Genomic DNA, 26,887 nt, shown 5'->3' on the forward strand with positions numbered 1-26,887 from the left:
CTACGTCCACGTGCGGCGGCCCCCTCCCCTCCAAGCTGTCTCATGAACCGGTGTCTCTGCTCAGCTCTGTCCAGATACCTGGGCCCTACCCTCCACCTGCCTCCTTCCAGATCCAGCCCTTCTTGGAACCTACCAGAGTGAGTGGGGATTCCCCACTCTACCTACCAGTCGGGTTCCCACACCTGCCTGTTTTTCTCTCTGACCGAACTACACTGTCTCTCAGCACAGATTGGGACTTGGGTGTTCCCTTCCCAACCCTGGACCAGGACAGCAAACGCTCACAGTGGCCTTGCTGGAACTGGAACCATTAAGGGAGACAGTTTGTGATGAGAAATTATGGGGTTTAAATATGGCTTAGACATCAGCAGCCTCCTTGGGGGAAACTCTCTGGATCTCAGTGTCACTATTTGCTAAAGGAGGCTGTCACCCTAGGCAGGGATGGGGAACTCCGGCCCATGGGCCTTTTGTGGCGTGCAAAATCGCTTGGTCTGGCCACACCAAGGTAGGATTCAAAATGCGATAAATGTAGAGCAGGCTAATTTTTGAGCTGATAATTTTTTATGGCCCACAAATGATATTACAAAGATGGCCCTTGGCAGAAAAAAAGGTTTTCCATCCTGCAAAAATCTCAGGAGATTCTTGTGGCGCCAAGTCTCCAGTTGTTTGCAAGGTAGAATGGGCAGGTGAAGAGGCGAGGGAGAAGGAAGGGGGAGGCAGGAGAGTGGGCATGGAGGCCGCTAGAACCCCGAGAGTGAGTGGAGAAGAGGCAAAAAGGTGCAAGCAGAGGCAGGACTTCAGAGGAACCCCCCCCCCCCCATTCCAACCCCTCTCATTCCCTGCGGGAAAAGCACTGAACGGCTCCTCAGGTTGATTAAAAGGCTTCATTAGACTCCCGATATTAATCACCTGCACTTGCCGGCAATGTCTCCCTCTGCGAGGGAGCGTTTGAGATTACTGCTTAATTAACAAGGTTTATAACAGCGCTAATGTGTCCTATTAAAAAAGTTATAAAAATTAACCAGAACGCAGTGCTGTGGCTCATTTAGAAAACTCAGCCACTCTGCGAAAGGTCATTCGCCCTTAGAAGGCTTAACTGTCCTTCTGGAGCTTGTCACTAGAGCAAGACTCTGCTGGAGCCCTCTGGCTTTCATCTCTCCACGCAGGGTCAGTGTTTGCTCCATCCTTCTGCTATCCAGAAAGAGGTGATGTTTAGCATCCAGGGGAAGAGGAACTCCTCACCAACCTTATGAACACAAAGGCTTCTACCCTGTTTACTCAGCAAATGTGAGTAAATGTGATAAAATCAGATACAACACAGGCAAACGATCCCAATCCGGGAGTCAGGATGCCTGGGAAGAATCAGGCAAACTGGAATAGCTCACTAAACAAGGCTGCCATGGTGATTATACGGTGGCGTGGGAGACAGCCACAACACTGCCCTTCAGTAGGACTGGAAACCTTGGTGATCTCCCTCAGCCTGAAATCCCAGGTCAGCTTGGCTCTGGCTCTACTTGGGTCTATGCCCTGGGGCAAGTCAGTTTCCTTCCCATTCATTTACATAGCAAGCATTTGCTGGACAAGGCTTACTAGCAGGCAAAGATACTATTAAGAAGAAATCAGAAATGGAAGCACCCATCCCAAAAGATAAGGGATGGCTTCCCTGAGCATGGTGACAGGCAGCTGGCTGAGCAGGCAGGGCTGCTGGAGGGGGCAGGGGCACTGTGCTCCAGGCACTAGGACAGCATCTGCAAGCTCCAAGGGTAGTGGGAAGAAGGCTTGTTCAGGGAATATAGTAGCTCACTCTGGCAATAATGTAAGAGTTCAAGGGGAATGTTGCTGAAGGTGTAGTCAGCGGCCAGACTACGAAGGTGCTTTTATGAGATGTTCGTAAATTCCGCCTTCAGTAATGAACATGGGGCAGGGGGAGGGGGCAGCTTGTGACCATGGCCGTGGTCACAGGATCAACTCTGGCTTTGGGAAGATCACCCTGGTTACACAACAGTGGGGGGGTCTGGGAGCTGCTGGAGTTAGTGTGAGGATGAAGTGGCATGGCCCAGACTATGAGATGAGCAGTGAGTAGGAGAGAAGTGGCTAGGGCAGACAGCTGGTGAATGAGGCATGTGGAGAAGCCAAGGGCGCAGACTGGGTCCCTGGCTGGTAGTGCCATTCACTAAGACAGGCAAAGAGGAAGAGGCAGAGGGTTCTAGCTGAAGGAGTAGACAGCAGTGAGTAGTGCTGTCCGTCAGTGTTCTGGGGACATCTGTAAGATGACTAGCAGGTGCCAGGACACATGGATGAGGAACCCGGAAGAGGTCAAATACAGATTTGAAGCTTGTCATTCATTGATTCAACAAACATTTATTAAGCACTTAGTATATGTAGGTCCTGAACAAGATGCTTATAAAGTTTATATTCGAATGGGGGTGGCAGAAGAAAGAGAAATTAAATAGATAGTTATCAAGTAAACAAGAAATGCTGAGCAGAGACTGAGTGGATGGTGTGATAGAGCAATGGAGAGACACCCAGGACGGGTGGTGGGCATGGAGAGATCTGCTTAGGGAGGCTTCTTGGAAGAACAAGGAGGCAGAGTGTATGTGTCAGGCGGAGGGACACTGCGGCGGCAGGCACAGAAGGGGTTGGAAGACGGCCTGTGCAGCTACAGCATGGTGGAACTGGGAAGGGTGGTGGTGAAGAGGATATCGCCGACCAGGCGTTGGAGCACCGCATCCCAGGCAGGGTGAGCGTTTCGACCCGGAGCCATGGGCTTGCTGAAGGCAATGGGAACAACGGGGGTGGAGGGGGGGAGGTCAGTCACGGGAAGCTCGGTGGGGTAGGAGAGTGCAGAGGAGATACCCACCAAGGAGACTGAGGGACTGGAGAGGTGGGAGAAACCCTGGGCCTGCAGGATGCACCGCTCAGAAAAGGAGCAGTAGCCGTGACCTGGTGCTGGTGAGGAGGTGAGAACAAGGAAGTCGCTGGAGCCCTCCCAGTGACTGGTGACCGAGGATGAAGCAGAAGCCTGGGAGTGGGAGGCACATGGCAGGGGCAACGCTGTGAACACAGGCAGAAAACACAAGTTTCTCAAGAAGCCGGGACAAGGAAAGGAAGGCAGACGCGACAGCAGCTGGGTGACGGACGTGGCCTCTAAGGAGTGTTCGTACTAAGTGCTCTTGTAGTAAGTGGTGCGGTAAGCAATGCTGGCAGGAGCCAGTCCAGCGGGAATGTAACTGAGGAACAAGGGACTTAGGAAGGCAGGTGAGTGGGGATCCAGAGCCCAGGTGGAAAGAATTGCAGCCCCAAGTAGGACAAGGAAACTTCTGAGACATGCAGCGGAAGAATGGGGGGTTGAGTTAAGTCTGTAGGTGGTTCACGGTTGTGGAAATTCCTTTACTTTTCTCTGAAGAGACAAGAGCACCTTCTGAGAAACAGCCAGGTGTGGACTGTCATGTCCAGAAACACTTGAGGTTCAAAAAGAGATTGGTAAACCCGGGAGTCGATCAGAGAGGGAAACAGCCCCAGCCGGGGCTGAGAACCGTGATTCTGTGCAAGCCCAAGCCGCAGAGCTGAGGGCCACTCTGCTAGGTGCGTTCGTTGCTGCAATCCCGGGCAGCCCTGGCCAGTTAGGAGGTGAGTGTTCAGCTGAGGAGCCGGAGTTGTGGAGCGGTGGTGATTTCTAAGAGCCAACACCAAGGCTCGGGCAGGGCACCGGCTGGTGGGTTTCCTCTGCCCAGCACTCACTGAGCTCCTACCATGTGCCAGGCAATAAGGGGATGGGCCCCGGGCCCAGAGGCAGACTCATGACAGGTGGTTTGTACCACAACAGGACAATGGCAGAGACACTGGATTACGTGAAGGCACCTGGGACCTGCTGAGTCACCTTCAACAATCAGCCAACCACCTGCCAGGTCGGGCAGGGCTACAAACCCCCGCCAGAGGCTTCTTTGTCAGGGCAGCCTTCCAAAGTACGTCTCGTCATTTCAGACAGCAGCCAGGTGAACGTTACCTCTGATTATCTAAGACTACGTGGCTGCCTAAGTGAATTGACCAGGAGGCAGCCAGGCAAGGGAGGCAGCTGCGTTTGACTAGAACAAACCTGACCAGAGTCAGAGGGTATGGGGCCGACTCCAGGTTCTGAAACCTTGTGGCTGGGACCGCAGACTGAGCACTTAGTGTCTGTTTCCCGCCACCCACACCTCCAAAACACACTGTATAGCCGGCCATCCTTCTCTCCCTCCACTGCTGTGCCCTTGGTCTACGGCAGTGTCCTCTCTCCCTGAGAGCACGGCATCAGCGTCTAACTGATCTCCCGAGGCGGCCGGCCGGCCCACGAGCTGAAGACTGCCATCGCCTCCCTGCTGTGAGCAGAGTGGACCTCGCTGCTTATGTGGCCCTAAACCACCCTACAAGACCAGCCGTCACCCACCTCCGGGACCTCGCGCTGGCCTTGGCTCCGTGCTTTGCTCTTCCTGCTTCACCACCCCTCAGGACATCACAGGGCTGCCTCTTCCACACCCAGCTCTCAGCTGGGGTGTCACCTCCCCACTCAGACCCTCGCCAACCGACCCAGCTAACACGGCCCCCTCTGTCCTACCACATGCCAGAACGAGGCTCACTCCACCTGAGATTGTGCCTGGGGCCTCGTTCATAGACGGATGTGCGGTCTGCCCCAGAACCCGGCACGGTGGCCTGCTCAAAACACACCTGTTGGCCGACTGAGTCTTCTTTTCCTCATCAAGCAGGGCCGATGTGGGCACTTAAGAGAACAGGGGTTAAGAGTCCAGACTGCGAAGCCAACGCTGCTGGCTTGGGCTCCCGGCCCTGATTCAACCAGCAAATTACCTGGCATCTCGGCATCTCAGCTACCTCACCCATGAAACGAATAGTAGTAGTAGCTAACAAGCAGGATTGTTAAGAGAACAAGTAAGTTAATATATATTCTGCTTTAAACAGACTCCTTTAAGAAAAAGAGCCTGAGGCGCAGGACGTGCTCAAAATAATGGGCGATCACTGTACTCCCTCTGCTGCCGCCACCTCCCTGCCTCTATGGTTTCTGTTGCCCGCACAGTAACTGGCTGTGCCGTGTTCACTTTTCCTGGAGAACTGTCTCTTGTCCCATTCTGTGTTCTCAAAACCCAGTGGAGGGTCTGGCAAAGAATAAAGAGGATGGAGAGAGGGTAGGGGAGACAGGCTGAAGGAAAGACGAAACACAGGCAGGCAGGGAGGCAGAGCAAGGCGCCCTCATCGAATCTTTGGACAGACAGATGACGGCCTCTTTGGCTGCTCACCCACCCCTTCCACGCCCCAGAAAGAAGCTGAGGCCGGTGACCATCAGCTGGCCTTCCCCTCATGACCTGCTCCAGGCACAGCACTAGAGCCACAAGACCTGCATCCCCTGGCCTCGGCCTGGACTGCTCTCTGCACACATGTGGCCAGGCCTTTGTCCCAGTTTCTTCTGCCCCTGCAGCACCTCTCCATTCACATCTGGCCTCCATGTTGGATATATCCTACGAGGCCGAATTCCCACCCCTGGGGACTTCCTCCCTGGTTTCCCTGCTAAGGTGCCCTTCCCTCCTGAGGACTCCAAGTATGTCATGTGCCCCTCTCGGCTCTCCCATGCTCGTATCCTGGACTGGACTTGTGCACTGGCTCATTTGAATTAAAGGTGAGCTCTTCTAGAACATCTGTTTATCGGCTCTTCTGTCCCCATGCCCAGCCCAGGCCCTGGCCTGCAGGAACCCCGGGAAGTGTTTGCTGAATTGTGCCTGATGCATTCCCGTTGGATGAAGGCCAGGACTTCAGTCCGTGCCGCCTCCCTCTGGGACCCACCTCTGACGATGCTTAGTTTGTGAGGAGACAGGGGCGGCTTAGGGACTGCGTCCTTCTTTTTTTTCGTGGCGACTCCTGTGACGCTTCTGTTCTTCAGAACATCTGTTCCCCAAATCATGACTGCCAGGTTCTTCGTGTACTTGGAGTCTCCTTGGGTTACTTGTAGCTGGTGCCATTTCTCCTCATCAACCCAAATCCCACTTCCCAGATGGACCTGAAAGATACGAACAGCAGCACCTGGTCAGTCCACGAGGCCGGCAGCTGGAGGCTTCTCCTGTCCGTTACGAAGCATGGCTGCCCGGCAGTAAGGGGGGGTCATACCACAGGCGCAAAATGGACTCTCCAGGGGTAAGAAAAACAGCTGCCATTGGCTGAACACCTGTGACATGCCAGCCATTTTCTCAAACCTGGATGGAAGGTCCAGGACACCATTTTCATCTCAGATGCAAAAACCACGTTCAGAAAGGTGAGGAAGGCAAGGTGGGCGGCCGTGGGTCACTCAGTTAGGAAGTGGCAGAGCTGGGATTTGGAACTGTGATCGCAAGGCTGCTGAGAGCCTGGCTGAGCCTCTGGACTCACAGGCCTAACTCCTAAGTCCCACTACAGCCAGACTCATCTCCCTTTAATGTGAATATTCTGGGCCACTGGCCCTCCCAGCACAGTGGTTCTCAGTCTTGGCTGCGTGCAGGGGCCACCTGGGGAGCTGTAAAAATAGCTGGTGCCTTGGCCCCACTCCCAGAGATTATGATCGGCTCAATCTGGGTGTGGCCCAGTCATCGGGCAAGTTTAAAGCTCCCTGGATAATCCCAACATCTGAAAACCCCTGCCAACTGGGAGGAGGAGAGCAGCTGCTGAGGCTTTGCGGCCCATTGGAGCATATGTGCTAAGTGCGTTCCCATCTCCGAGCTTCAGGCCCCTTATCCCTGAAGTGGGAGAGCTGCACTTCATCTCAAGGTTCCTTCTGGCTCAGAACACCTACAATTTTCACAAATTAAAAGCAACCACCATGTACTTGCTTTGATTCTGAGGGTACAGAGAACGGAACCCAATCTTATGTTCCTTCTATCGGAGATGAGTTTCAGTACAGAGCCAGTAAATGCAAAAGACCCAGAATGATCTAGCAGTGAGCTACAGGCTTTAGAATCTGTTCTCTTTTCTGCCTCTTTGGGCAAGTTACAAACCATTTACTAACCTTAATCATTAAAAAAACTAGTTTTGACTTTGACATCCAGCTTCTGCTGAGTCTATGACAGGAGGAAATGGACTCTGTGGAGACAGAGCGGGGGCAGTGGCTATGAGCTAAACTTTGGAAGGAGCAGGAGAAGGCTGTGGCAAAGGTCTGTGTTTCAGAAACAGCTGCACATGGTCTGTCTTGCCTGGGCTGGAGATCCTGGTCCGAGAGGGCACACACATGTCAACTAAGGACAGGTCGGCAAGACTGATTATTCAAAAACCATTGCAGCTCTTTCTTGGAAGGAAGGTGGGCGCACACAAACGGGCAGGCAAGTCAACCAGCTACACTCTTCCTTCACCAATTACTGAGGTTTTCCAACCATCAAAAAACTAACAAAAAAAAAATAGCAACCCAGTCTACCTGCCATCATCAGTGAGTAAACTGTCTACGTGCCATGTCTCACTTCACCTCCCTTTGCTCAAAAGGTCATTGGGACAGTGGCAGGTGATCAGATCACCAGATCCCCCAGGCCTCCCTGTGCGGCATCTTCAGAAATGCAATCACTTCAGTGGGCCTGGGAACGCTAAGCAACCCAGGAGTGAGATGTGCTCCTGGGGGCTGGGTAGGCAACACCAACCCCAAGGTCAAGTCTGGTCTCTTTTTTTTTTTTTTACAGTTGGAAATGTAGGGAGGCAGTCTGTGTGCCAGGGCAGGTGTGCTGGGGACAAGGTCCCTGCTGCTCCCTGCGTCACCTCCCTTGATGACGCTCTGGAGCCACCCACACAAGCTTCCGGAGACAGGGGGGAAATAAGGAACTCTGAAATCAGATTAAATTCTGAATCGGGAAGCCTTATAGATGAAGACAACTTTTCTTTTTCAAAGATCTCTGCCCTTTTGTACTCTGGGCCTTGCCTTTCTAGAAACTTTTACTTTATTCTTCTGTTAAAAGAGATGCTGGTCATTTTGGCCAATGTTCCACAGCAGAAAGGGACTCTACTATTTCTTGAATACCTATAGTTAACCAGGTGTTGTACACTCAATTTAATCCTCACACTGAGCTTCAGAGATGGGAGTAGGTATAAATCTTATCCTTGTTTTACAGGTGTCAACAGAGGGCCTGACAGCTTAATGACTTCTCCCAAGACACACAACCAGTAAATTTCGGAATCAAAGTTCAAACCCGAGTCTGTGCGACCTGGAAGCTCACGCCGTCTGGGTCTTCCTGGCTAGCCAGTGTCAGGGAGGTACAGCTGTCGGTGACATGCTCCATGAAACACCAGTTGTTCAAGTAGTTTTCCTTTTGAGGTTTCTCTGCACCTGCCAGCCACTGCCTGTGCCCATGCCCAGTGCAGTTCACCACTGAGACAGGGGAGCCAGGGACAAAGGGCAGCACTCCTGCTGCAGGCTCTGCTCCCTCTCACCCACCCTGGAATCACTGACAGATCAATTTCCAGGAAGTGCCATTTTCTTTCTTTGATTAGGTGACATCTGCCGTCTTGCAGCTTGAGTTTTTATGCTAATCCTCTGGAATTTTGAATGGCCCCGTATTTCCTGTCACATCAATTCCCACCTCCTTCCTCATCCTGGCTCCCAAGGCTCACCAGGCTCCCATCTCCATTCTACCTACTAACCTCTTGGACATTCTACCTACTAACCTCCTTACTGCACCTGCTGCTCTACAAAGCCCTCCTGAGCGCACCCTGTTCCTTCTCCTTCCAGTGTAATGGACGAGGAAGGACTCCGGGGCCACCAGTCCCGATGTGAACCCTGGTTTTTGCGTCTACTGGCTGAGTAACTTGGGCGTCTCGGAGCCTTATTTTCTCAGTACCATAGACATACTGTCACCTCGTTCGCTGGTGTGAGGATTAAAGGAAGCAAGAAGAGTCAAAGGCCAGGACACAGCACACACTCAGGAACAACACGGTACAACCTCTGCCTTCTTTCCCTGACTCTGCACAGGAATGAACACCTGCTCCCGGTCGTCTTAAGCTTGTTCACCTCAAGCCCCAGTCTAAAGTCCTGGAAACATTCCTTAGCTGCTCCAGGGCTAGGTGCCATCGCTTCGGAATTCCTAGCCCACTCCAGGCTTCGCCTCCTGGGTCGGTCCCTTTCTGTAGAGTGGAGGGACCCAGGCTTTGCCTCCTCTGCCTCTACAAAGGCATCAGTTCCAGTCTGAAGGAACACAATGAAGAAACTGAGGCACACACTTAAGACATCTTAATGGCGTTGGTTTTCGGTCCTAAGGAGCTGCTGTTCCTTGAGAAGTAATTATTTCTGACATTGGGTTGAGCAGAAGGCCAACTTGATAGCCCAGAAAGAAATGCCCCCGGCTAGAGCAATCACAGGGATATTCCGGGACATCTGCGACAAGGATCCCTGAGGTCGGCAAAGCTCAGGGTCACCTGGAGCATACCGTCCAGCTTGCAGGGATGTGGCGGGATAGACCGGAAAGGGCACTGGCCTGGAAACCGGAGCTCTCACTTCCAGTTCCTGCCTGCTGCTCCCCTATTGAGTAAGGGCAGACAAGTCCCTTCTCTGGCTATGTTTCCCCTTCCATCCTCCGCATCAATTAGACTGTTTAAACTTTAATGGTCTTTGAAACTTTATGATGCAGCGAGCTTTTGGAAATAAAGCATCTTGACAAAGAGAAGCAATGGTTTCCCACAAGCAGAGAGTTGCCTGGTGGTGAGCACCATTCATGGAAAGCACAGCGGCCCCCTGACAAAACGCGGGGCTGGGCCTTATGTGTGTCGAGGGCGTTATTGAAAAAGGGCATGCGGCAGGACAGGGCTTGACCAAACCCTCTCCCTGTGAAGTGTGTCACAGGACACAACCAGTCTCCTACCAGGGAACAGATCCCCTTCCAGTGCCTCAGACCTTGTCGGGATGCAGCCTCTGTTCACGCGGAGAGAAGGAAGGGTCAGAGGAGACAGCAGACGCAAGAGCAGTAAGGGCTCCTCTGGCACAGGGAAAACCCTGTTCTTAGAAGCTGCCATCCACTTCCAGTGTCTGTTTCCTACCCCCCACCCCCCCTAAATCTCACTGCCTGACGACAGATTAGTTGCAAACAAAAAACAGGTTATTTTTATAGCCACAAGATGGCAAATAACAATGAAAACTAAAGGCATTTTCAAGATCTGTTGTTCAATGTATGTACAAAAATTAAATGAGGTTTGAGAGACCTATTTTTAGGAGGGAGATGGCTACCTTTGCAAAAGAGGTCCCTGTGATGCTTAGAAACTGTCCATCAGCCTTCAAGGCAGGAGAGAAATAGATTTCTCTTGGATGCTACTTTAAGAAAAACACTCTAATCACTCCACAACGTGGAGCTGTCATGACTAAAAGGAAATCCACAAACATAGAACAGCTGTCCCTTCTTTTGTCTTCAATTGGGCAAGGTTCACCAATCTTCGATACACAGTTTGAGTCAAAGCAGGCCTAGGGAGGGCATCAGTGCAACCCACCCTTCACAGACGAGGCCGCTGGAGCCCAGGGAAGTGCAGGACTCGCCCATGGTCACACAGATAGGACGGAGGCAGTGCTGACCTAAGAACTCAGGCTCTAGGCGGCCTACCCCCTCTCCTCTGCGAAGCTGACTGCTAAAGCCCACTGGATGGAGCAGGCCTGGCCCCTCGGCCCTGTCTTTGCGGGGAAGGCAGCACTCAGTGGGAGATGCAGAGAATACAGCACATCCACGGGAGCCCTGAACGCCAAGCTCAGTTTGACCATGTTTGCTTTGGTCGGGCCGGCCAGTTGAAGGGATGTATCTGGACAAACCCTAATAAGACAACCTTGTCTTTCTCATCAAGTCACCAAGGAAGGATGGCAGGTAAACAGAGACCTTGTGAAGAAGGAGGCAAGAAAAATGAACTGACGCAGATGACTGCCTGGGGAGAAGGAGAGGTGTGTGCCTAACTGTAACATGTGCCGTGGTGGCAGAGGACACGATACTGATACAGCACGGAGACAAAGGGCTCTGATACGCTCTCCTTCACAGACGAATGCACGGAGATGTTAACAAGAACAGTTTCCTGCCTTGCTGCTATATCTGCATGTGACTTTGAGGCTTCTAAAGCTAACCCGTTACTTTCCATCTCTGTATCAATATCATTACGAATCATGCTTAGGTTTTCTTTCATGATTTGTTTTCAAGGGTCATTTAGGAAAGCCTGCAGAGTTACACGTGGCCCTAGGACTTTGGGCCAACCTTCACTGAACACACACCTTAAAGGCAGCTTAGGGTTAGGGTGCATATCTCATTCACCCCCGAATCCCTGGGCCTAGGAAAACATGTGCATACCTTGTAAGTGGTGAACTTGTATACACATATTGAGCTGTTATCTATAAATCAGGCGTTTCATTTCTAGTTCACATTAAAGACATGACGCTATCTGGTTTTGTAGGATGCTACAGTAAGTTTCACTGAACTGCTGTGGGATGTAAAAAATAAAATCTTCCTCACTGATAAGTTATTTTAAAATGTCAAGTTTAATTTTGCAGTTGCTTTGACTAATAAAAAAGAAAAGGAGAGGAAAAAGAAGAAGACAGCAGAAGTCCCAGCAAAGACACAGCTTCTCTAGTTACAATACAGAAATTCTGGAAAGAGTTACTCAGGGCTGGGCCAAGCTCCCACCACACTCTTCATCTTTACTCTGACTAGTAGACACTTGCAGGGAATGGATATTGAGCTTAAAACACTACCTTGCCATTGTCTAGGATATACTTGTCCATGACAGGCGCAGGAGCAGGGTAATAGGACGACGTATTTGCTTCCTCACTGAAAGTGCTCCGTAACTCCGGCTCGGGCTCGAGACATTCTGACTTTACTTTTTCCAAGTCAATGGCGGGACCTAGGCAGTTAAGAAAAGAGATCTGTCTAGAACTCCAAGGAAAATAAAAGGCAAATATTTTTTTAACTATGCATCTATCAGCACATAGTGGCACAAAAAAATTAGGGTAACTTATTTTTGTCCATTGGACTATGCTTAAACCCAGAATTGAAAATAGGAGGTATGACTGTCACCAGGGAAAAGGTAGAAAACTGGGAGACAAGAAGGGATGGGACTCTAAAGTATGAATGAGGAGCACTCTTGTAGTGTGTCGTTGTCTAAATGGAAAAGCAGGGGACTTAACTTCCTGCACAGCAAAGAGCTTCTGTTCAGACTGGGTTGGAGGAAAGAGGTGGCGATCCCTGTAATGCACAAGCTATGTACCTGCCCCATCTCTGCAGCCCACAGTGGAGAAGCCCAGAGTGGAAGAAGGGAGGTTAGGAGAGCCACAGGGAGAGATGTGAAGGCCTCTACCTCCCCAAGACCCAGTATCTAGACAGGAGGATTCCAACCAGGAAATTAAAATACAATACAGAGTAGGCCCCTGATTGCCTGATCCAGCAGCTACTGATTTTTATTTTAATGTAATCAACACAAATTATGTACCCCATTTAAACAGCGAAAGGAAGCCAGATAAATGGTGTTTTCGAAGGGGGATTTTTTTTTTCTCCACTAGCTTTTAAAAATGATAGACTATTTTTTAAAATCACCTATTGTGTCTTGATTATCAAAGGACAGAGAAACAGAATAACAACGGGTAAATAAGGCTGAGGGACTTGATTGACTCCTTCGGGAGAACAACTGCAAGGCCAAGCGAGGTTAGCGCACTGGAGCGTCTCCCTATGCAAACACGTAGGAGCTGACTGGGATCGGAGACTCAGTTACTGCCGCAACAGCTCCCTATGGCTGTGCATTTAACTTTGCTACCTGAGGAACTCACAGCTCAACCATCCTGCCCAATTCATGTGGACAACCGGGTAGACAGCTCTCTGTATAAAGAAGCCCTGTGCAACAAGCTGGTTGCAATTCTATGTTCCCTTGCCGCGTCCTAGACTTTGGGGAAGGTATTAGTGATTTTATGACTAAAATTCCTCAATACTGGGCTTCTCAGAATATCAATTGTGAGTTTCTGGTAGCCACCAATGACAAGACAGAATCAATCTGTGCTGTCTCCAAAGATTTAAGCATAAAACTTGGACAGAGCAGAAGGCAAGGGGACTGAGGAGCCAGAGTGAGGATGAAAGAGTTCGTCCCTTCTTGGAGGAGGGATCTGGAGGCCAATTCCTGGCTCTGCTCTATTTTAATTATGTGACCACAGGCAAGTGAATTGCAGATGCAGAAGGTAGCAGAGCGAACAATGGATGGCATCTCCAATAGTGCATGAACTATTCAAGGGCTGGGCCTACATTTTATTCTTCCCTCCGTCCCCAGCACCTGGCACTGAGTAGGTGCTCTGGAATGTTTACTAGATGAATCCATGGATGACAACAAGGAATGAATATTCCCAAAGTTTCAGAAGCAGATGTCAAAGTTTCTCTTCTCCGTGTGGGAAGTCAAGTTGAAATTCTGAGACACAAACTCAAGTGGGACACTTGCTCTTTTCTTGGATCTGAGAAGAGGGGATCACTAGTTTCCCCTGAAATGCCTGCCTGTGTTAGTGTTTGAAGTCTCTGCCTGCTCAGACACTCGGCAACAGGAAAAAGGAATGGGCGGGAGGAGGAGGTCTAGGCAGCCACTGGCTCACAGGTCTTCTCTGGCAAGCTCATACCCTTCCTTTATGAAAGCTTCCTTTCCCAGAGGCTGCTGGACAAGAGAAAGCATCCAGTCCAGCTATGACTCCAGTCTGATTCTCCCCCATCCACCTCCACAATGGCTGCCACAGAGGTCTTCCACGTGACTGTGACCTTGTTTGCTTCGGTTTCACACTGCACTCTCCTTAAGCCTTCTACCTGTAGAGCTCACATCTGGTCCCCTCAGTATTCACCTCTATGCAGATCTGCAAGCGCTAATTTGCCCCAAGCCTCTGTGCCTGACCGCAGCCTCCCCTGTTTGCCAAGCCCCCATTCAGACTTCGGGACACAGCGCGAGTGTCTCCCTTGTGAGGTCTTGTGCTGATCCTTACCAGGGGTCTGTCTCCTTATTGTAGATACTTGCAGCTAATTATGTTTGCAGTCGTTCACCCACCTGGCTGCTCTCAGTGATACACCATGAAGCCCCTCAAGAGTCAGCTTCCCCCTCTTTGCCACCTTGGTAAATGCCTGGCATGTGGTAGGCTCTTAGTCTATTCTTTAGGCCACAAGCATGTGGGGGGGGGGGGAGGGACTTTATCAGGCTGGGGAAAAGGAAGTAACTCTCAGCTGCTGAGTGGGGATGCTTGGGGGTAGAGTTGTGGGTAGGTGAGAAGCTGTCTCTCGAATGCCTGAGAAGTAGAAGTCAGAAGCCTCTAGCCCGGAGAATGGACAATTCAAATGGCGACAGATGTAGACAAAGGACTGTCTCCACTCCGCCCACAGAGGGACAGCTGAGGGACATGAGCGGCAGGAGTCGAGAGTCACCTCTCTGGTGGTCTCTTCCCCATTCCAATCGAAGTGGCCTGCCTAATCCTCTCTACACATCCATCATTCTTTCCCACCTCCTAGCCTTGCTTATGCCATTCCCTTTGTCTAGAATGTTCTACCCTATGGAAGTCCACCTATCCAAACTCCACCAATGCTTCGAGGCCTGACTCCAATACTACCCCCTTCCATGAGGCCACCTCTCACCTCCAACAGAGTAAGTGGTTCTTTCCACCTTACAGCTTGGGATTTGGAGCCATAGTGACTGAGGTTTAAAGCCTGGGTTTGCTGCTCACTGTTTGGGTGAGCTGTGGTCTTCCTCGGGTAGGAGACGTTCACCCTCCTTCGGAATGCACCCCAGCCCCACCTGTACCAGAATCATCAGAGGCATTCATTCACCAGACAGAAAGGCTTCAGGACAGGCAGGGGCTGGGCAAAAACATCTGAGACGGTGGTCCACCCAGCACTGTGCCTGGTTTAAATTTTAGTCCCAGGAGATACTTTACACATAAATAGTTAACACGTCTGACTTTGATGCCTCACCTGAAAGAAGGAATGACAACAGGGACTTGGCAAGACTGAAAGTTAAATACGTGGCATGATTTCAGAGTCTGGCACAGAGCAGGTGCCTGGTACGCCCCTGTCCTACCCCACCTTGTGAACTTAAGGCTGTCTGCTAGACCACGGATGCTGTGAGCCAGGATTCCACCGGGCTGCAGCACAGAGCCGCCAGCTCCTTGGACCCACAGCCCGGCCCCTCCCTACTGTGCTCATGCTGGTCCCCTGCGGGACTACCCAATCTTATCCCACACCAAGGTCACTGCACGGGTCTCTGGCTCTGGGAATACGACCACCTCCCATTCTCAGCCAGTGCCATCGCACACTGGTGGCTGCTGGCTGCAGCAGTCTCGCCCCTCCAGGGCACTGTGTCCTGAACACCTGCAGCCATAGCCTCTGCAAGCAGGGCGCTGCCACGCGCTAGAAGGGACCTTCCGGGAGACCTGGTTGCGACTCCTGGTTGCATGGGCTTCGGCAAGGCACCAGATGTCTGCACCTCAGCTGTCCCACCTGTAAGATGGGGCTCCAACAGCCACCGGACAGGCTGACAGCTCTGCGAGGCAGCGTGGAGCAGGAGCTCAGAAAACAGCAGGTGAAGGAAGGCATGAGCCGGTCGAGAAAGCCTGGGGTTTGGTGCTACAGAATCTTAAAGAAAGGGAACAAAAAAGCATGTGGTTTCCTTGGGGGAAGGAAGGGAGGGCCTCTAGTGCTTTTAATTTAAAGTGGGGGGGGGGAATCTCTTCATTGCAGATTCAGTGGGCTCCACTCCCAATGTTGGCAATTTACATCTCATTACCACAAATGCTTCAGATTGCTGTTTTGCTTTTAAAAATTTCTGAGGCATTGTTCTCTCTCAAACACATGTGACCAAATTAGCCACAATAATAAGCACTTGTGTTAAGAGACGGCATTGTGCGATCTGGTGCAGATATTTTAGGTAACAAAGGAACTTTTTTCACTTCGTGGGAAGCGTAGGAATAATAATAATAAAAAAGAGGCCTTTTGATCCGCTTGCATTCTGGCATTGACACACACTTGAGGTTTATTTTCGGGAAAATATCCCTTCCACGGAGAGAAACCTCTCAGCTGGGGAAATGAAGCTTTTAGAAAAGTATAAAAGGTAGTACTTGTCTTCATTCAGTCACTCACGAGCCCATTCATCACACAATCCCCGCCTGCACACCGAGATCTGGGCTCTCTAACAGGCACTGGGGACCCAGAGACAAAAAAAAAAAAAAAAAAAAAAGTCTGCCCCAGTTCTGGGAACGCTCGGATTCTAGCACATGAAGCATTGTTACTTGGCCTACAAACAGCTGTGATGTGAGGGGCTGAGCCACGGTTTTAGTGTTAGGAAAACCTGGCACGAATGCTGGTCCCCTTATTTACCTCCTTAAGCCCGAGCGTCCTCTCCCATAAAACGGGACTCATGGCACAGAGGGAGCGGCTTCCGCAGTGTGTGTTACCCCAACAAGTCAATGAAATCCCACAATTCCCTCGTCTCGTTTTGTCTCACTCTGCACTACTGCTGTCCTTTCTTGAAAAAGCTAATGCCTATGTGACTTCCAGGAGCTTCTGAAACCTCCTGCCCCCCACCACATACATATTATTTATGTCTGAACACTAATTAGGTTTCTGATTTCTGCTGAAATACACAGGTTAATATCAAATTTCGCAAATAAGGTTAATCCTATTTACTTCTGTAAGTCAATATCAAGTTTCTCTGTTAAACGTACAATTCTAGTTTCTTCAAAAATGAAAGGGAAAAAAGTTGCTATCCCCCCCTGTATGCAGAACACCTGCTGTGGTACACAAACATTCCAGATCTGGTAGACTGAAGACACTTCGACGCTTCTACTTTGCTAAGAAAGACCTGTGCATGTGGACAGCTCTGTACCAGTGCACGAGGAAAACCAAGGCCTTGGCAGGAGAGAGGGGAGCTGACCCAGAGCTGTGCAGGTGGATCTGCCTTGGCGGACCTGATCATGCCCTTTCAGGAGCCATCAGCCACTCTCAGCTGTGGCTGTGGCTGTGGCTGTGGCTAGGCACCTGCTTTTTAGCCCAGGAGAGGGTAGAGCCAAATCTGGTCTTGTTCCTGTGGTGAGAATCCACTACCTACCTACTAAGTGGCAGCCCTGGGCTAGGTGACCTTCTGCAATTCACAGGCAGCTTTGGGAAGAGACAGGCAATAGATGTTCCTTCCTAGTGTGGCTGACGAGGACGAGCATAAAGACTTCGGAACAGAAGCAAAGGAGGAGGTGCCACCCCGGAGGACAGGGGGAAGAGGCAGTCACAAACCTTACACCGGGGCTCGGAGGGTACACAGGAGCTTGTTGGGTGCGAGGCCCTACAGTGGGGTGCTCCTCTTCTTTTGGTGAAGGTAAAAGGCACAAGCTACAGGGTGGATTCCCTCAAAGCGGGCTGTCTGCTCTCCATACAGGTTTGCAGGTTTGGGGAGGGAGAGATCGCCACTGGCTAGGTGATCCTGGAGGGCTTCATGGAAGAGGTGAGTGCTGAGTGGAGCTTTGATGGGCAGTGAAGTCTGAGGAATGTAGGGGAGCAGTCAAGCAAGGGATGTGTCAGCTCCTCAGCTCCTTCCCCCCTCCTTCTCCATTTTTTGAGTGGCTTCTGTGAGTGGGGTGGGGGCAGAGGCAGGAGAAGCACTTCCGGCACATGTCCCAGATGGCATGGGGCCACAACATCTTTCACAGCTGCCTCCATGGAGGGGCCACCGCCGCGGGGACTCCAAACCACAGAGAGCAAGGCAGGAATGGGCCTGAGACAGCTGCTCTGCACGGGCAGGGGGCCGAGCAAGAGAGAGGAGAAAGATGCAGGCCCAGGTGCCCAGTCCTGGGGGCCCAGGGTCCCCCCCAGTTTGGGGGGTACAGATGCCCATTTCTAATGATGTATCTGAGAAGGAAGGGTGACTGTCACCTGTGGAACGCATCAGGTTATCCTACATCACAGGTGTCTCTGTTTTTCCCTCTTTGTAGCGCCCTCTCCCCCAGCCCACACAGGACGGCCAGGGTCATGTTCACTGCTATATCCCTGGCACCCAGCACAACGTCCCTGGCACATATCAAACACTCACTAAGTAAGTGTTGAGTGGAGGAGATGAGTCTTCCTGGCAGCCCTGCAACACTGACTTTATTATCCTGCAGAGGCCCAGAGAGGGGAAGCAGTTTGCCAGAAGTCACATGGGTGCTGGGAGTTCCAATTCAGGGTGGTCGGACGCCCGAGCCCTGCTCTTTCTCCTGCACCGCCTCAGCTGGGTGCACCGTCCAGAGTGTGCACAGGCTGCTCAGGGCCCACTCCGTGAGACCCTCAGTCCATCTCTGATTTTCCCCGACCTCCCTAGGGGGTCTGTGAGGCGCTCCACTGCATCCGGTGGGAATAAGTGGGAAGGGCAGCACAAGGGCTCCCTTCTGCCTCCGGGGGTGCAGTGAGCATCTGAAGGGGCAGGGAGGCCCTGAGGGTGGGAGCTGGGGCAGGCAGAGTTCGAGCGCATGGCTGACATCTCCTCACCAAAGCAGTCCTTGCTCTGGCTTGGTTGATGCCCTCTTCAGGCCATGAGTCTTCCAGTGCACCTTTGTTGACTGATTTGCTGGGCTCAGAGGAAAACAGCAACTCTGGGGTTGAGGATCTGCACCCCAGGTCACTCTAGCGGGACGCGGCCCCAAGAACTCCCTGCAGTGAGGGGCCAGAGCAACTCCCTCTGCTCTCCCCCACCTCTGCCACCTCGTGTCTCCTTCCTACCCGCCCCTTCCCTGCAGTCCAGCCAGAAACCATCTGCAGTTCCCTCGATCAGCCAGTCTCTCCCACAACCCCTAAGCTGTGTTCAGGCCCTCCTGTTGCCTGCAGCATTGTTCACTTCCTTTTCATTTGGACAGACTGAACTAGTTCCTTCCCTAGCCACTGACGGCACCTGCACATCAGCCGTGCAGGGAGCCCTCTTGTTATCCTCTCTTGGCATCCTGAGGGCCCCAGAGCAAAGCCAGGCTACCCTGCATTCCAGTCATCCGCTGATGCCATGAGGAGTCTTTAAGGCCATGACAAGGCCTTATATGCACAGGGTCTGGAACAGGGGAAGAATGCAGTGAGCGCTTCCTGCATTTCCCTGCAGTCAGAGCTGTCTGACAATGGGACAGGCTGCGCTGGAAGGCAGCCAGTGAGCTTCCCATCCCCAGGCATTGTTACAGGAGCCTGAGCGATCACAGGGAGTCTACAAGGCTTCCTGTCCTGTGCAGGCCAGACTCGGCGAACTCTGGGGTCCTTACAGGTTCAGGCCGAGGGGCCCTAAGCATTACTTCACAGTGCCCCTGGAACAGCAGGGGAGGGTGTGGCCAGCCTTGGCTCTGCCGAGTCCTGGGGGCTGGCCTGACTCCATTCACCCGTCTTGGCTGCAGAGCAAGCTTCCAGGGCTTTCCGACGCGGACTCCCGCGGTGTTCAGATTCCACACGGTTCAGACACCTTCTTTCCCCTGTCTGGGCATCAATTTTCCCATCTAAAAGATGGAGGTGGAGGGTTGGATTGGGTTCTCTCTAAAGGCACATTCCCATGAAAACTCTGGGACTTCTTCTAGTTGTTCTCAGTGGGGCATGTGGCTCGGTGAGGCTGAGACTGAAGAAACAATGGGCTTTTACGTTAAGCAGGAAATGCCCACCTAACAGCTCAAGGGTCCTGGCGTCTCGGAACCCAGGGCACATTTTGCAGGGGTCTAATTGTGAGGATGGCAGAGGAGGGGACGGAGACACCAAAGTGCAGGGGCTGGGTCCTCTGTGACCACCCTGCTGACGCCTGGAGGAGCAAGACAGGCCTCAGGTGGAAACCGGCTCTGCTGCTCACAGGGTGTGTGGCCTCAGAGCCTGCCTCCTCAGCGCCTGATCCCGTCTCCTGCTGGGCTTGCTTGATGGGTGGGGAATGCTTAGTGTCTGGCCCTGAGCAGGAGCTGAGCAAGGCTGGCCCTTGCCTGTATGGAACCCTTTCCTGCCGCCGCGTCCTGACTAGCAGGCCTGGCAGCAAAGCAGCAGGTGGCGAGTGGCTGCGGGGGAAGCAGCTCCCTCCTCCTCTGGCTGTGGGCAAAGCCGGTGACCCCCTCTGGAAGCTGCAGCCCACCTGAGCGGTCAGCACAGGGCAGCCCTCTCCCTGTTCCCTCCAGGAAAATGGACTCTGGGGAGAAAGGGGAAGGGATGTCCTAAAGTGCTGGGCCACTCCGCAATCAATCGCGCTTTAAAATAATCGGGGGTGAATCGCTGGCTAATTGAGATCCCGTCAACAGTGCAAAAAACTGGAACACCACCAGTATCTTTCACATGGAACATTCCAGTTCTCACCACGAGATCTCTTCTTGCTATGAATGTTAAGAAGGTGTAGGGACCGGGAGTTTTGGGCACAGCTCAGCCTTAACTCTGAGGCAGCAGGTAGACTGCGGGCCTCCTGGGCCCATCTGGACGGTGGGGATTTAAACAGATCCTCTTCAGCCGTCTCTCAAAGCCCAGCTTTTCAGGGCTGATGCTCATTGGTGACAATGCACTGAAGGCTGGAGGAGATGGAGCAGAGCTCTGAGATAGACGGAAGCCCCGGCAAAGGAGAAACTGAGCCATCACCCAGGACGTCTAAGACAGCCAAAGGGTTCAGGATGGGAAATGGAAAAACAGAATTCTTCCCAGGAAAATGGGGGGAAGAAGGGCCCTACAAACCACAGGGCAGTGAGCCTGAAGGTAAGACATCGCTGTAAGAATGTACTACTCAACTATGGCTTCTGAGGACTTCCCAGGGGAAGCAGACCCCCAGGCGTCACCAGCGGCTGACCAGAATGAACACATGCCAGAGAGCCCAGTGTGTGCTCACTGTAGGACGTCGCATGCCCACGCTGTGCCAGGCACTGCACACACGTGACCTCACCCACATCCTCACACCATGCGATGGCTCACCACAGGACCTCCTGAGCACCTACTACATGCCAGCCTCTCCACAGACGCCTTGACCATGTTTGCTCACTTAATCCTCTTAAGAATCACAGTGGTGGGCACTACCATTGACTCAGTTTTATGGGGGAGGAAACAAAAGCCCAGAAAGTGAAATAACTTGCCAAAGGTAACAAAATTAGGGCCCAAATTCCAAACCACAGTATTTCAGACCTCGGAGACCATGGAGGCTCTTAAGAACTGCGTTGGCTCTTCCCCCATGCATGTTGTGGGCTTTAAGATACCCATTTTACAGAGGAAAAAAATAGAGAATGAAAAGGTTGGACTTGTTTGCTTCAATTCACTACACAGGTAGTGAATTAATAGAACTGATTGAAACTCCAGTGGTTTCTATTGTGAAAGCCCAGGATGCCTTCAGTGCAGGGGAAAACCAGCAGGAAGCATTTGGTTGACATTAGCTGCCTTTTCTAAGGCACCAGCAGAGACCTGAGCTTAAAGAAACCAGTCCAGCCCACAAAAGATTTTAAAGATCAAAGCTGGTATTTTAACGGACCTTGGACAGAACACAAGAAGCAAACCCAGAGGGTTACAGAGGTGTTAGCAATCCAGCTCTCATGCACCAAGACAGATATGCAGGCCACAATGGCCTTCTCCTTCTTCAAAAATTTCAACCAGCTTGTGATCTAGCCAACAGGGGACGTTATCGCTTTTTTTTCCACACGCTCTTCTCTCAAATGGGGATAATAATCCTTACGTGGCCTTGCAATAAGGCTATTGGAATACTCCGATGAGATAAAAATGTCAAGGTGCTTTGAAACCTGTAAAGTGCTGTCCCCATGTAAATTACTGTAATTATTAGTATTATTATCTGTGCCTTTCCTGGTTAGCATCCATCACTTCTGCCTCAATTCCCTGAAAAGGCACACACATAATCCACAGCCATCACCAGCCTCCCTCCTGCAGCCAGCACTGGGGTCAGACTGGGCGCAGGTTCTGTGTCCCCCTTAGGCAGGGGCTCTCCATGCTCCTCTGTGCATTCTTCATGGAGCCCAAGGGCAATGAACACTGTTTTGTGTCACTCCAAAAAGCTTGACACCATCCAAGTGGCACTTACAGTGTCAACAACTGAGCGAGCCATCTTAGCCTTGGTCTTTGCCCTCTAAAACTGGGGAGTCTGGCTGCGGACAACCCAGAGAGGCCCTGGAGTCTGCACCGGAGCTCACTGACTTCCCATGGGGCTCCACTCACTGTTCTGCTTCCCCTCGCCCCCTTGCCAGTCTTGGAGGCTGTCAACCCCCAGTTTAAAAGATACTACTATAGCACACTAGCTTGCGAATGTTTAAAAGAAGGCACTCTGCTTTGTTTATTTCTCTATTCCTAGCAACTAACCTAGTCCTGGCACAGTGCATTCCCTCAACAAATGTTTGTTGAATAGAAGAATAAATTAATGAACAGAACGCACAAAAACAAACCTGCCCCTTAGAAATCAGAACATTTTCATGCTTTGGCATCCTTGGCATTCACTTCTTGGTGGGTGGGAGGTGGGGAGGGGAGGGAAGAAAAGGAGAAAGGGGAGTGCCATTTACCGTGCACTGGTCACCGGGCTGCTGCCTCGCCTCACTGTGACTGTCACAGAGGCCCTGAGAGGAAGGACCCTCAGAAGAGGAGCGGGAGGCTCACTCCCATCAGAAGTGGCTATTTTCCATGCGAGGTTCATAGGAAAGGAAAGTTGTTTACAAGAAGAGAAGATGTCCCCTCCTCCCCTTCTTGGCCTCCAGATTGGTGACAATGAAATCTAAAGCTTGGGTAAAGACAGCATCCACCCTGGGCCAGGATATGCCCCTCAGAGGGCATGAGAGGCTGAGTCAGACAAGGGCTCTCGCTCACTGTCTGCCTCTTGTCCGCCTTGTTTCTTGGTGATGCTGACAGATCAGTAACTGATACAGCAAGGGGACATTTCCTAGGTCTATCCTGACAGGGTTCCACCTTGCAATGCTAGCTCCACTTCCAGAACTGGCTGCAATGCATTTTTAAAAAGATTTATTTATTTATTTATTTATTTATTTATTTATTTATTTGAAAAGCAGAGTTACAGAGAGGAAGAGAGAGAGAGAGAGAGAAAGTGTCTTCCATCTGCTGGTTCACTCCCCAATTGGCCGAAATGGCTGGAGCTGGGCCAATCTAAGAAGCCAGGCGCTTCTTCCGGGTCCCTCACGTGGGTGCAGGGGCCCAAGGACTTGGGTCATCTTCTACTGCTTTCCCAGGCCACAGCAGGGAGGTGGATCAGAAGAGGAGCAGCCAGGACTGGAACCAGTGTCCATATGGGATGCTGGCACGGTGGCTTTACCTGCTATGCCACAGTGCCAGCCCCCTGTAATGCATTTTAATGACCTATTTCCAACCATCACTATCCCCTCCCTGCCTCCTGATGTCATTGACTTACTGTGTCTCCCAACATCCTAGTTTCAGAAAGTATCTGGTCAGGGTTAACTGACTGATGGACTGAAAAAATGAACAAACATATATAACCTCTTTTGTCTTCCATTATGGAAGACCACGACTGGCAAAGAGGTTAGTTAATCTGTCCAAGGTTATGGGAGCCAGAATCAAAAGCCAAAGCAGATCATCTACCTCCTCCAATAAATGATGTGGAAAGAAGCTAAGAGCAATTACGTACCAGCAGAAGGCCAGGCACCATGCTGTGTGCCACAAGCTGTAAGGGGCATCTTCTTTCCCATTTTACAAATGAGAAAACTGAGGCTCAGAGACCAGACTAGTTTGCTCCTCACTCTGCTCACACCCACTCATTCACGCTTACATAAAAAAATTCATTCCTATCTTCAGGTTCAGCTAAGTCTTACTTCCTTTAGGAAGTCTTTCTTCTCCATTTCCCTAGAATCTGTGTCCCACATCACACTCTGGTCCCAGTGGTGGCGTTTATACTCTGTCCTGGCACCGATGTCCTCAACATCCAAGATCTGAAACGTTCTGATGATAGACATGGCACTCAGAGAGCTCTGGATTTTGGGGCATTTCAGATTTCCAATTTTCAGGGTAGAGACACTTGGCCGGGGAAGTCTAAGCAAATATTCCACAACCCCCCAAAATCTTGGCAATCTGAACCATTTCTGGCCCCAGGTGTTTCAGATTAGGTATACTCAACCTGTCCCTGATCCCTGATGTTTCCAGGATGCCTGTGTCCGGAGAGCCCCAGGCACACTTGTGGCCTGCACTGATTTATGTCCAGCCCTCCAGCGTGATGACAATAGATTCTCAGATCTAGGAAGAGCTAGCCCTTGGCCCTCACGATTTCTCAGAGCCTGTGGGATGGGAGAACCTGGAAAGGTCAAGTCAGTGAAACTACAGCTGGGGTCCAGTTTGCCTGGGCATTTCAGCATGAAAAGAGGCATCAGTGGATGCAAAATGCAGTGTCTTAATGCTCCGGAAGCTCAGGGGCATGTTCTGGAGTTCAAATTCTGGTCACGGTCATGCAAAACAGGTAGTTTTCCTGGGAGCTGAAACAGGGGTGTGCAGAGCTTTTGTTGTTCGTGTGCATCCCCGGCTCCCTGCCCAGAAGTTTACAAAAGGCACAGCATATAGAACGCGATAAAAATGAAAATCATTCGCTTGAAGTTTGAGAGGCATTTTCTCACTCTGAAAATTTCAGTTCTCCCTCCATCCTGCCTCTGTTCCAAGGCCAACACAGCTTTCACGGATTTTTACTGCTATAATTTCCCTTTGGGATTCTGTTTTCATAGAGAACTTTGATAACTTTGGAACTGCAAACCACTTGTGACCTTTACTGTCAGTGTGAACCTCTACAGGCTGCAGTTTGGGACAATCAGCAAGGCAAAGGCAGAGCTGGGCAGCGGGCAAGGTCCAGCCCAGGATCAGGTGACTTGGTTTGAGCTGTGCCTCTGCCTCCCCAGGTGACTCTGGTTCAGTCCCAACCCAGCATCTTTCTCTATGACAAGTGCCTGTAAAGGCCTTTCAGGTGACTCCATGCACCATCAAAAGATCTATTGAGACAGCACCTTGGGGATATACCTTAAGAAGCAAAAGACACCCACAAATGTAAGTAAGGTAGGATAGGAACACATTTATCTAACAAATCAAAGAGGAGTCAAGCCTTACCTATAAATATATCACCTAGATTCTGAAAACCTTCCTCAGGACTTCAAAATCATATTTGATGTAAACTTCGGGGGCAGAACCTGTTTCTAGCCCAGATTCCTCCCTCTCCCAAGCAAGGTGCACTGTCCTCGGGGGCTGTGGAGGCTGTGACCTTGCGTTATACTGGTTTCCTCAACACTGGCCTCTATCTTGTGCAATTCTATGTTTGTATGTTCTGAAGAAAGTTTTTGTCTGAGAAGCAGTCATTTGTCCCTGCTATCAAGGCTGTCACCTTTCAAATGTCTCAATTCCTGCTTCTCAACTAGTTTAGAGGAGAAAACCTCAAAATCTAGTTGGAATCAGGTGTGATAGAAGAGCTTATTAAGTTCTTCTAGGAGCAAATCAGAGGAGTCTCCCACCTTTTTATAGCCCTTTCTAAAGTTATGTGCCCCCCTGTTCAAAAGACGTCTAGAGCTTCCCATTCTTCCCAAGTCCGCGCTGGCACAGTCTTCAAGGCCTCCCCTCATCTGCCCTCCAGACATGCTTGCGGGATTCCTCTTTGCTGCTCCCAGTGTTTCCCGGCTGACTGTGGGCCCCGACCTCCTGGTTGAAACACTGCCCACCCTTCTAGGCCCATTCAAGTGCATCGCCTTCCTGAAGCTTCCATGTGACCTTAGTCACAAACACCCTGCCCATCGTCTGCACTTGCCCATGCGCCAGCATCTCTCTTGTGGTGTTTATCACCTGCTGCCTTACAAGGAGCCGCACTTTAGGATCATGTCCCGAGACCCTTTTGGAGAGGCTCCCTATGCCCCCAGTCCGGCCTCCTGCTGAATGCACGTGCAAATGAGTGGGGACAAATATTCTGTTAGTTCCTGCTCCCCAACCCACGCTCCCCCCTGCTCCCACGGCTGAGGCTGCTGCACAAGCGTACACAAGCTCCTGTGACATTCTCTGTGAGGCAGTGACTCTTCCTGGCCCCAACTGCTGAGCCAGTGTCTGTCCCTCCCTAGCCTCAGGGGCGCACGGCCTGCCTCCTCCCCGTGTCTTCCTGGAAGTGGAGCTGCCAGTGTGGGGCGGCAGGTGGCCTGCGGGAACACTCACCGCTGCCGAGCCGCAGGAGCAGCACGTCCTGGAGCCTCCGGTTGAGGTCGCGGAGCTCCTTCATTTCCGACACAAGCGCCCCGTACTCCTTGAGCTTCTTGGCCTGCTGGACCAGCTGCCTCCGAGTCCGCTCCAGCTCCTGCTGGAGGTGCCGCATCTCCTCCTGCTGCTGCTGGTAGTTGCGCAGCAGCTCCTCGTACAGAGCCCGGGGCACGGCGGCGTCCTCCAGACTGTCCATGTCCTCTGTGCCTGGCGAGGCCTCCACGAAGACCTCTTCTGGACACGTGCTGTGGCCCAGGCTCAGGCCGTTCTGCTTCTCGAGCCGGGCCACCACTGCCTCGATGCTCTTGTGCGCCACTTCGCTGGGCTTCCGCCCCTCAGGTCTCTGTGTAGGACAACGAGAATCAGTTCAGGCAAGGGCAGCTGGGACTTTCTTGGACTGCGGCTCAATATTTCCCCAGACAATCCTAGAATCACAGAACCACAGAACATCAGTGCTTGGAGACACCTGTGCAAACAGTCAAAGCCCTCATGTTACAAAATGGGGGAGCGGGGGTCCTGAGGGGCGAGGTGGCTTGTCTGAGGCCACAGAGTCTGCTGGTGGCAGGACCCCAGGCCAAAACGTTTTCCCGTTCACCATTCTCCTTCTTGGATGCACACAGGGCAACTCTGCCCAACTCCCCGGCCCCCCGGACCCTGCCCCCCAGGCCTGGGCAGTGGAGTGCTCAAGGGGGTAGTTCAATAGGCATCAGTGAAGAATCAGGGAGAATCAGGCCAGGCCAGGCCATCCTGGGGGAGAGACA

The 26,887-nt window shown here is 51.7% G+C and overlaps 2 protein-coding genes across 2 annotated transcripts in view; both read right to left on the reverse strand.

Moving 5' to 3' along the window:
* The window catches only part of AGBL4 (AGBL carboxypeptidase 4), a 1,345,014-nt gene that overhangs the window by 219,018 nt on the left and 1,099,109 nt on the right, over positions 1-26,887 (reverse strand). The window lies entirely within an intron of this gene.
* The window catches only part of BEND5 (BEN domain containing 5), a 44,681-nt gene that overhangs the window by 1,998 nt on the left and 15,796 nt on the right, over positions 1-26,887 (reverse strand). The window contains exons 3-5 of the mRNA XM_062193331.1: positions 26,085-26,469; positions 11,702-11,850; positions 5,827-6,040 (exon numbers count right to left, since the gene is read on the reverse strand). Of these exons, the coding sequence (XP_062049315.1) occupies positions 5,827-6,040; positions 11,702-11,850; positions 26,085-26,469 (748 nt within the window). The remainder of the gene's footprint in view (positions 1-5,826; positions 6,041-11,701; positions 11,851-26,084; positions 26,470-26,887) is intronic.

Source organism: Lepus europaeus, chromosome 5 (genome assembly GCF_033115175.1).
Source record: "Lepus europaeus isolate LE1 chromosome 5, mLepTim1.pri, whole genome shotgun sequence".
Taxonomy (NCBI): Eukaryota; Metazoa; Chordata; class Mammalia; order Lagomorpha; family Leporidae; genus Lepus; species Lepus europaeus.